Source organism: Lycium ferocissimum, chromosome 12, assembly GCF_029784015.1.
Source record: "Lycium ferocissimum isolate CSIRO_LF1 chromosome 12, AGI_CSIRO_Lferr_CH_V1, whole genome shotgun sequence".
NCBI classification, from domain to species: domain Eukaryota; kingdom Viridiplantae; phylum Streptophyta; class Magnoliopsida; order Solanales; family Solanaceae; genus Lycium; species Lycium ferocissimum.
Window position 1 is genome coordinate 49,957,409 of NC_081353.1, and position 11,126 is coordinate 49,968,534.

At 34.9% G+C, this 11,126-nt stretch overlaps 1 protein-coding gene across 1 annotated transcript; it reads left to right on the forward strand.

Moving 5' to 3' along the window:
- The first annotated feature begins 249 nt into the window (after positions 1–249).
- On the forward strand, positions 250–5,980 carry LOC132040091 (UDP-glucose 4-epimerase GEPI48-like). The gene is made up of 9 exons (XM_059430708.1): positions 250–663; positions 1,467–1,516; positions 2,214–2,349; positions 2,447–2,548; positions 3,077–3,304; positions 3,675–3,753; positions 4,254–4,336; positions 4,873–4,964; positions 5,456–5,980. Exons 1-9 carry the CDS (start codon positions 481–483, stop codon positions 5,547–5,549), a joined length of 1,047 nt encoding a protein of 348 aa, XP_059286691.1. The 5' UTR covers positions 250–480; the 3' UTR covers positions 5,550–5,980.
- The last annotated feature ends 5,146 nt before the right edge of the window (positions 5,981–11,126 follow it).

Here is an 11,126-nt window from a genome sequence, read left to right on the forward strand (position 1 = left end):
GAGTATCCGCTTGCGCTTACTACAATACACAAAATGTAGCTATATTTCATAATTTTTAAAACTATAGCTACATTTTGTAAATACAATCTAAATGTTCGCCACGTCTGGTACTAATTTTTTTTTTTCTTTTTACAGAAATTATATTTTTCTAATCTGTCCCACAAAACACCTCACTGTAATAAAAATTACAAGAGTAACTGGCAGTGTGAAAAGCTGCCGATTCAAAGCCTTTTTTGGTTCCCCTCAGAAACACTACGGACGTGATGAAACCTCCTTTCCACATGGCCTCCTTTCTCTTCCTTAATACTACTATTCTTCTTTCATAATAATAATATTATTATTCTTTCTTTCTTTCTTTCCACCCAATGACAGAGAAGAGGTGACTAAATTCCAATACCATTATATAAAGTCCACTTTGAACTCTCTCTATAGATAGATCCCACCATTTTCTTGATTTTTGGTTATAGAATTTTGGATCAAATGTCGAAGAACATACTGGTGACGGGTGGAGCTGGTTACATTGGGAGTCACACCGTGTTACAGTTGCTTTTAGGTGGTTATAAGACTGTGGTTGTTGATAATTTGGATAATTCTTCTGCCATTGCTGTTAAAAGGGTTCAAGAACTTGCTTCTCAATTTGGCCCCAATCTCTCCTTTTACAATGTAGGTTATTCCTCCATTTTCTTGAAAATGTGTAAAGATTGGATTTTTATTTATTGCATCTGTGTTCTTATCAAGAATGGTGATTTGGGTCTATCTTTATTTTTTGCTTTATTGAGATGTGAAACTTTATATTCAGGAATCTATAGGGTGTGTTTGGTAGGAAGGAAAATGATTTCTTGGAAAACGAGTGGTTTCTTAATTATTTTCTACTGTTTGGTAAGTAAGTAAGCAAACAAAATATTATCCCAAGAGCATTTATATATGTAATCTAGCAAAACACTGGGGAGGTGGAAAGTGGGAATTGGAAATACATATAGCTAGGCGTAAAGATTGGATTCTTATCAAGAATGATGATTTGGGTCTATCTTGATTTTCACTTCTTGAAATGTGAATCTTTAGTGGGTGTTTTGGACATAAAAAATGTGAAATTTGGAAAAAAGTTGAAAAATGGTATATTTGGAAATTGGGGTTGTGTTTGATCGTGAAGACAACTTGGAATTGTGAGTGATCTGGAGTGAAAAATGTGAAAAGCGGTATGAAGTTGAATTCTGGAAAATTGTAACATATCTGTATCCAAACATGATTCCGAAAAAAGTGAAAATTATCCATGGCCAAACGGGACCTTAAATTCAGGAATCTAAGAGGATTTGGTGCTTTTCTGCTTGGTTTTAAGTTTGTAGTCTTTGTGTCAATTTTTGTTTTTTCTGCTTGGAGTAGTATGTTTTCAAGTGTCAAGCACTTGAGTGTTGTTTCATTTCCTGTATTGGTGTTCCTGATTTTTGTAATTTTGTATTAAATGTCAGATTGATCTGCGTGACAAGCCTGCAGTTGAAAAGCTTTTCGAGTCTAACAAGTAAGTTCTAGTTCTACCATGGTAGTTGCAAGATATACTTTAATTTTGAGTTCTTTTTGTACTCCCTTCCTCTTTATTAATCAGCCTTCTGTTGTTATTCTAGCCCATGTTTATTATCCACACTGCAGTAAGCTGAAAACTTGATAAGCAACAACAACAACATACCCAGTGTAATCCCACAAGTGGGGTCTGGGGTGGGTAGAATGTACACAGACCTCACTCCTACCTTTGTGGGGTAGAAAGGCTATTTCTGATAGACCCTTGGCTCAAAAGAAGTGTAATCAAAGCAAGATTGAAAGAAAAATAACAACAGCAAAATAGAAAGATAAACAAAGAAATGAAGCAACATGTAGTAATAAAAATTGAAGAATAAGATACTACGCGAATACTAAATAATACTACTAAATAAGAAGATGAGAAGTGGAGATGAGCCCCCTGCCTCTCCCACATAAGAGTACGACAACATTCGGCTACCTACTACCCTTCTACCCTAATCCTAGACCTCCATACCTTCCTATCTAGGGTCATGTCCTTATGTCTACAATAAGCTGAAGATTGTCATGAATTATATACTGTTTACCGCAAAATTTGCTCTTGTCCTGCATTTTCCAACATGATGGTGGTAATGTTTATATTTGCCAGCTCCCTTGCTTTACTTTATTTCTTTAGTTCAGCGTCTATTGCATATGTAATGCAGGTTCGATGCTGTTATCCATTTTGCTGGACTAAAAGCAGTGGGTGAAAGTGTCCAGAAACCTTTGATGTACTATAACAACAATATTACAGGTACAATTACCCTGCTGGAAGTCATGGCAACGAGTGGATGCAAAAATGTATTTCTTCTCTACTCTTTTACTTATCTTAATAATGCATCTTTTCTCTCTCGCAACTTATTAATATTTACTGGTTTTTCTGTCTTCAACTATTCAGCTTGTGTTCTCATCATCATCTACTGTCTATGGCTGGCCAAAAGAGGTTCCTTGTACTGAGGAATCTCCCATAAGTGCTGCAAATCCTTATGGAAGGACAAAGGTATCTTTTGAGTTGTCTCATCTGATCATTTCAGTGCTCAGCTGGTTTAATGAAGCGGATATCTGCGATTCTAAAATCTAAGGGGTCGTTTGGTAGGGTGTATTGGGTAGAATAATGCTGGTACTAAACTTTATTACAATGTTTGGTTGCAAATTTAAGTCCGGTACAACTAATACCAGTATTACTTATACACCCTATTCAGTACTATTCTTATACATAGTAAACTATGGATTAACAATACCAATAGTATTTCTATTTAAATACACCCTATTCAGTACTATTTAGAAATTATGCAATGCGTATTATTTAATACAACAAACCAAACAGTCAATAATAACTAATTCCAGCACTACTAATACACCCTATTCATTGACTGCCTCTCTATTGAGGCTCAAGTTTTATACCTTCCCTTGTCCTTTTCTTTTAGAGGAAGGGGAGTATGTGTTCTCTCTTTTCCTGAATAACCATAATTCTGGTTACGTGTATGATGTGTGTTTATATTCAAAGCTAATTAGATTTAATTTTCAGCTCTTCGCTGAAGATATTTGCCGGGATGTCTACCATTCTGACCCTGAATGGAAAGTCATATTATTGCGGTACTTCAATCCTATTGGCGCACATCCAAGTGGCCGTATTGGTGATGATCCACGTGGAATTCCAAACAACCTCATGCCCTTTGTTCAACAAGTTGCTGTTGGCAGGAGACCAGCACTGACAGTTTATGGAACTGATTATCCAACAAAGGATGGTACAGCGGTATGGCAAAATTTTCATTAGCCAATAATTAGTGATTATTATTAATGTTTTAACTTATGATAGGACATAGGACTATTAGGTGACAATTTTGTTCTAGATTGTCAGAATTTTTTTGATATTATGAGAAATTAGCTCACTCAAATTTGTAAATCTTTGTCTAGCTACATGAAACTATGAATCCAAATGGATGTGGACTGTTTTGCATTTTTCTATTTTCCTTCTCTTTCTCACCCATGTACCTCGGAACCAAATTAGAAAAAGGATGCATGGCCACTTTCTTATTCAGTCGTTATTTAGCTTAAACTAATGGGAAGAAAGAGGGGTTGTCCTTTGCCTGAACATGTGAGTGATCATGTGCCGATATTTTCAGGTACGTGATTACATTCATGTTGTTGATTTAGCGGATGGCCATATTGCTGCATTACGGAAGCTGTTTGATCCTTCGACAGGTGAGTACTTGCTACTTCTGATGATTGTTACTTCTCTGTTTAAGTTGTCTGGTATTAATTTTCCCAGTAGCTTCAGAATCCATGACCACAAAGCTCTCTTACTTTTCTTTCGTGAAGACTGTTTGCTCTGAAATATATTTTTCAATTCTGCTGTTGGATTCTTGTTCTTACATTAGCGAAGCTGTATTTCTCTCTGTCATTTTTCCTCCTTGTGTTCTCTGTGACATGGTTAGTATCACTAATACCCAGACAAATAGTATTATGGTGTGAATTTTAATGCTATGCTGTTTCTGTTTAACTAAATCATTTTAGTTCTAGTGTGGCTTGTCTTTGCATTTCTAGACCAATATCATTTGGATGTCTTTATAGATACTTTTATTCTTGTTGGATGATAAAGCGATGGTGACCTATCGATGGTGACCTATCGAAGTAAGTGCATGGGGGGAGGAGTTCGTCTGCTTGGGGTTGATTATACCTATGATTTTGCTTAATCATTTCAGGTTGTGAAGTTTACAACCTGGGAACTGGGAAAGGATCGTCAGTCTTGGAAGTGGTGGCAGCATTTGAGAAGGCATCAGGAAAGGTATTTTACTTTTCGATTCATCCTTGGGCATCTCTATGGAAACGCCCAGTTCAGTGAGTTAAAACTTTTATAAAAGGAAGACAGACATGTGTCATGCATTCGAGCAAGAGCCTTTGCTTCGTTATGTAAATAGAGGGCCTTATAATTTTTATTGTTAAATTATAATAACGGTGAGCTTGATTCTCTTCTTAGATCGAATTAGAATGAAATGGATTGGCTTGGTGCATATTGATAAGTTTTTAAAGTTAAGCCTCTTTAGTGGGATGCACGTCGTTTGATTTTCTGATCTGGGAGATTTACAAGAGTTGTTTTTCCAGTTCTTCTCATTTGGGAGGAAATTGGACACGTCTCTCATAATTTTAAAGGCTCTATTTTTTGTTCACACATAATCCAGCTCTCTTTAATCTCCTCGCTGTATGATTCTTACTTACCACTTTGTGCGGAAAGGCTTTGTTAATTGTGGAACAGACTAATTGTAATTGTAACACTAATTAGTTTTCCTGGTGCACTAAGTAACTCTTATTCTGCTTTACTAGAAAATTCCACTGGTGATGTCTGGTCGACGACCTGGGGATGCTGAAATTGTATATGCAGCAACAGAGAAAGCAGAACGAGAATTGAATTGGAGGTAAATGATATTTACAAATATATCATTATGTTTACCTGTCTACATTCTTCAATTGTCTGGTTGTTAATCAATCTAATTAAACTGCTTGTTGTGAGGGTGACACTGATAGTTCCACTCAGCTACAACTTTCCTGCCTCCCCTTTCTCTATGACATATACTAATCTACTTTTGATATGTTTTGTACTAAGGAGTCTTCTTGTAGGGTGTATAAGAATAGTACTGAATATGGTGTATTAGTTATGTAGACACTTTTTATCGACTGTTTGGTTTGTTGTATTAAATAACATGCATGGTATAATTTCTAGATAGTATTCAATAAGGTGTATTAGAATAGGAATAGTACTGGTATTGTTAACTAATACATATACTTGTTATACATAGGTTGAAAACACTACAAAACAAGGGATTAAATAATACCAAAGTCACTACCAGTATTATTTTCTCTAATACCTCCTACCAAATGACCCCTAAATGTCCGGCTTATTTTTCAGGGCTAAATATGGCATTGACGATATGTGCCGGGATCAGTGGAACTGGGCTAGTCAAAACCCCTATGGCTATGAAGGATCGCAGGAATCAAAGTGACAGTGCAGTACACTTCTTTAACTGCATGTTTTTTTTTTCATGGATACATTATTCCAGCCGTTGGGTCGTTTATCCTCACTGCTAATCACCAACGTGTAGACCATCAATCTTTTCTTTCGGGATAAGGATTCCGCGTATATTACTAGGATCATAGAATGGTCGGAATACTTATATTTTCTAACTGGAGTTCTGGAGCGAGTGGAATGTTTTCCATCGTGAAGAAAAAGGGGTAGTCGATGAATAATAGCTCGTTTAGCTGAAACCTATAGTGGCAATTTTATTCGTTCTTTTATTCTTTTGTAACTAGAAGCACTGCAAATCATATTGTTTAAAGATTCTAATTCCATTATTTATGCTTGGATTATTATGCTGGTTCACTGTAAACCTGTTAAGAAGAAGCAATGTGGTGGCAGTATATCTTTTATTTAGTAGTTGGAAGTGTATGAACATGTCTACAACTCACTGTTGATTATGAAGCTGACTGTAATTTGCTTGTTCAGAGTATCCATTATAATAATATCTTATTAACCCCATGTGCAATTGTGGTATAATATCTGTCACCAGTGATTAGCGCATTCAAGCACCCATTTTATTATATTGTAATAATAATCCTGTCGGTGCCAATTATATTTGGTTTTGTTCAACTTATTAACAAAGGAAAAGGAGTTGTATGCATGTCCAAACCAAGAAACCAAGTTAAGAAATCGACATGCATTTGGTTTGTTTTGATTTGGTATCACACAAAACAAAATCGATATTTAAATATATTGTTTTCTAGATAAGTTAAAAGTTTATATAATTTTAAAAGCATAAATCATTTGAAAGCTATAAATTTAAAACAATTTTCTTTATGGAGGAGAGTTATACCTAGCTTTAATTTCGGGAGTATTATTTGATTCTTGGTCATCATATGATCATTATGTTGGATGATCTTTGCCCAATCGACTGGGCCAGCTTCCTAGTAGTGTCACACGATTTGGCGTTTCTTTTAACACATTTAGTTGCCTTACCACGATAACTTAGTGGCCGAACCATGGACTCATTACTTGCCAAATAAAACGTGTCCAATGCTGAAATATCACAAGTACCATCTAGTCCTGGGCTATCGCACGAAAACCTGCTCTGGCACAAATAATTTTGAGGTAAATCACAATCCAACTAAGGCTAAATATCCTTCTCAAATATCGAAAGCATTACTTTGGCACACTAGCCTCAACTTTAACTAAATCTTATTACTTAAAAAACCGTCAAGTCTTTAAATATTTCAAGAAAAGCATGAAGGAAAACTGTAAATCTTGCATAGACTCATATAATTTGAAAATATCTAAACAAAACTTTTAAAAAATAACACTTCGTTCATGATGCTATAATAATTTAAAACTCGCATTAAAACATTTGTGAATAATGCGTGCTTGTCCACTCCAATCAAATACTCCCTCTGGATCAAAAAAAGAGCCCACTTAGCCTTTTTTTCTTGGATAAAAAAAAGAGTCCACTTAGCAAATCAAGAAAGAATTAATCTTGTTTTTCCATATTTGCCCCTATTAAGTGTTATATGATCAAATCCCAATGCCTATTTAATTAGGGGTAGTTTTGTTAAATTACCTATTTTTGTCTAGGAGTTAATATTTTCTTAAGGGGTGTGCATATGGCTAAGTAGACTCTTTTTTGGCTCAGGAGGAAGTATATGTATAACACTATAAAAAATTTAATAGAACACTTCAAAGTATTTGTGAGAAAAGAACCTTGGTAAAGGTATATCTTAATCACCTTGAATTCGCTTTCCAATTCAATGCTAGTTCTAAAGCGTGCCAACAACAATCTGACTACCTCAATCTACATTAAGTAATTCAATTAACGTTTGCCTTAATCCCAAGAGAATTTAATTAAACTTAGTTAAAACCCTTGGCTAAATGCCCCAACTTCAGTGTCTTGATTCTAGGTTCTTCTTCAAGTAGATGTTTAACTTGTGTTTTTCTATCTCCAAACAAGCGCGATAGACATATTCAAATAATTACTATGTTAGAGTTGGGTTAATATCCTTAGTGTTCTTGGTGATTCTTGTAAAATCTATAAATTTTGATCCGTTGGAATATTATAACTAGGTTAAGTAGTGTTAATCCGTGATAATTACACCAAAATTTCATACCTTGGAAGTGTATTTGGTGACTTGGTAGTGTGTTCCTTCCTCTAGAGCTCCCAAAACTCAAAAACTCAGCTAGCGTTTGGCCATAGATTTCGGATCAGATTTTGAAAATTTATCTTCAAATATTTATTTGGCCATGAAATTTAATCAGATTTTAAAAATTTATTTTCAAAATATTTTCAAGTTCCCCAAAATTGGCTCAGACTAGTTTTTGGGAGAAATTTCATTCACTCACAAAACTTTAAAATTTTTCTAAGTAAGATGTATGTCAACACATCTCCAAATTCCAAAAATCACAACTTTAAAAACTCAAATTTTTAAGTTTTGAGTTTCAACTTCAAAATCTAAGACTAGATGGGAGCTCAATTAAATTTCTCTCTCCCGACTTATCTTTTATACAAAGAAATTTGTGAAACTTACATAAATAGCTACCTTTTATTGGCTTCTAACTAGATATAACTATAAAATGTAAAATTACCAAGCGTAGCTACTTTTCTTTAAAAAACGCGTGTAGATTATGTTTTTTTTTGAAATATAGAGAAATACGAAGAACGAAAAACGCTCCCGGTGAAATCGAACTATTTATGGAACATATTTTTTGAAATACACGAAAATACAAAATCAGGTTGAGTAAAAATAGGATATATTTTTGGAACAGATTCTTCTTTTTCTTTTTAAATGGTAAGTTAAATTAAATCAACCATATTTCACGCATTCCATAACAGCTCACGAATCTCTCTTAACTTTTATCACAATCAAAACTTTTTGAATTCTAAAACCACTAAAGTTTTGAAAACTTACAAATATAGAAAAATATACGCTGGAATACAATGAAATATGATTGATTGTTTAAGAAATATAAAGTTGTAGTATGTGTATATACAATGGAATACAATGAAATATATCATAAACTATTTCATAAATTAGAAATACAAAATGCAGAAATACATTGAAAGACAGCGAAATACAAAAATCGTGAAAACAAAGTGGAGTAAAAATAAGCTCTACACACAAAAAAAAAAAGATAATACATTTAAATACAACGAAATAATACACTGAAATATACTGAAAAATTAGATATATTGTTTGTTGATACACAGAAATACACTGAAATATATTGAAACATTTTATAAAACATTTGGTGGACATGAAGCTTCACAACTCTCATCAATGGTGTTTCTACAACAACAACCTATTCTCTTGCTCCTAGATGATGCTATAATATCATATTGCTATAATCAATACTATTCTTCATCACCCATAAGATAAAGAACACCACATGATTAGCAAACATAAGAAGGATTTTCGTCTTCGGCCTATCCATAGAGATTTAGCAAACGAATTGTTATGGCTGAGCTTCGACCATTGGCTGGTGATCCTCTACTGTTTTTCTTGCTGCCACTGGTGTATTTTTGCTTGGAGTATCAATATGCGCCATTAAAATGGAGAGTTAGAGCTTGTTGAAGATACTCTAACAATAGCCGAAAATATATATATATATTTTTATGAACAATTGAAGAGAAATACAACAAATAACATAACGAAAATTAGTTACCCGAAGATTGGTAAAGGAAGAAGAAGAAGAAATCGTGCTAATTATAGATGAAGAATAATACGGTTGTAATTATGAACAAAAATTGAAAAAAAAAAAAAAAAGAGAAATACATTTTTACAAATAACATAAGTTATAGATGGTAATTTGATAAATAATTAAGCTACCAAAAATAATTTTTAAAAAAGATATCTATTACTAATAGATAAGTCTTAGAGGTAGTTATGGGCTGTAAATTATCCAAGAAATTTGGCCTACATGTGGTTGGGTTATAGGATTGCCCCCAAGTCTTTAAAAGTCAATATTCTAGAATTTTTAATTTATAACGTGAATGAATAAATAAAAGTCACGTCTCTAATTAAATGTCATATAAATGTGCCATGAATGGAGGGGCCATTATAAGCCTGGAAATAACGTAGGTGACAAATTTCATCCAATAGGTGGCAGGACAGTATTTTTGAGCCATTGGTTGTTTGGCGGGAGGGATAAATTATTCCAATATTATGGAACCCTATTCTAGTGTAATTGTAATAGTTTTATTTATGGTAAATTGTAATTATGATAATATAAGATGTGTAGTCCCATTAAAATAGGGTTACCTTATTAGCCTAGGAAAAAGAAGACCTTACTTCTATATAAGGAGGTCATTATGATGAATATAAAGCAAAAATAATTCTCCCATTATTCTTGTCTCTCTTCGTCTCTGTCTCGATTTTAACATGATATCAGAGCCACGTAAAAAAGAATACAAAAACACTAAAACCATGGCAGGTGACGGTAAAGAAACGGGCGATGACTGCAAAGGAATCGCCGGTGAAGAAAACAAAACCCAAAGAAAAACAAACTCTTCCTCTGACATTACGTCGAATGATAACCCTGAAATAGTGGTGACACAAGACCAATTGAAGGGTGAGAATTGTGAAGAATGGATTAGATCCATGAGGACATCCATAAGAGCAAGAAAGAAGTTCGGTTTCGTCGATGGGACAATCAAGAAGCCAAATAAAGAGTCGTCGGACTTGGAAGATTGGTGGACTATAAACTCACTGTTGGTGTCGTGGATTCGCAACACCATAGAACCAATGCTTCGCTCAACGATTTCACATAAAGAGGAAGCGGAAGAATTATGGACGAGCATCCGAGAGCAGTTCGCCGTTATTAACGGCCCTTAGATGCAACAACGAAAGGAGGAACTTGCGAAGTGCAAGCAGAAAGGAAGGACCATAGTGAATTACTATGGAAAATTCACTAAGCTGTGGGAGAAATTAGCAAATTATGAACATATTCCAACTTGTACGTGTGAAAAGTGCACGTGCAATCTAGGAACGGTCCTAGAAGCCAAAAGAGAAGAAGAAAAAGTGCATCTTTTCCTATGGGACTGGATGAGACAACGTGTGGCACGGTGAGGTCGAACATACTGGCCCAGGAACCATTGCCATCATTGAACAAGGTCTATTCGAAGCTGGTGCAAGAAGAACGTGTGAGAGGAATAACACGAAAAACAAGGACAGTAGTGAAACTATGGCTTTTGTCGTACAAAGAAGAAACCTTACTGTGACCTAGGTAAAGGGAAAACGATGGTGCATTATGCACACATTGCAAGAGATCCAGACACGTTGTGGACTTTCGACTCATTGGTTATCCGGATTGATGGACAGGAAATCAAAAAGAAGACAAGAAAACCGAAGGAAGAAGAGGAGGGCAAAGAACAATATCAAAGGGTTGGATCGGGATCCGATCGTGGAAGCAGTAACTACTGGGCTAACACCATGGTTGTTAAAGAAGGAACTCAGGTGGAGACAGGAGCGGTGAACACAGGCGGGACATGACCTCACAATTTGATCGACGAGATCCGAAAGACTGTGATTCACATGCTGAA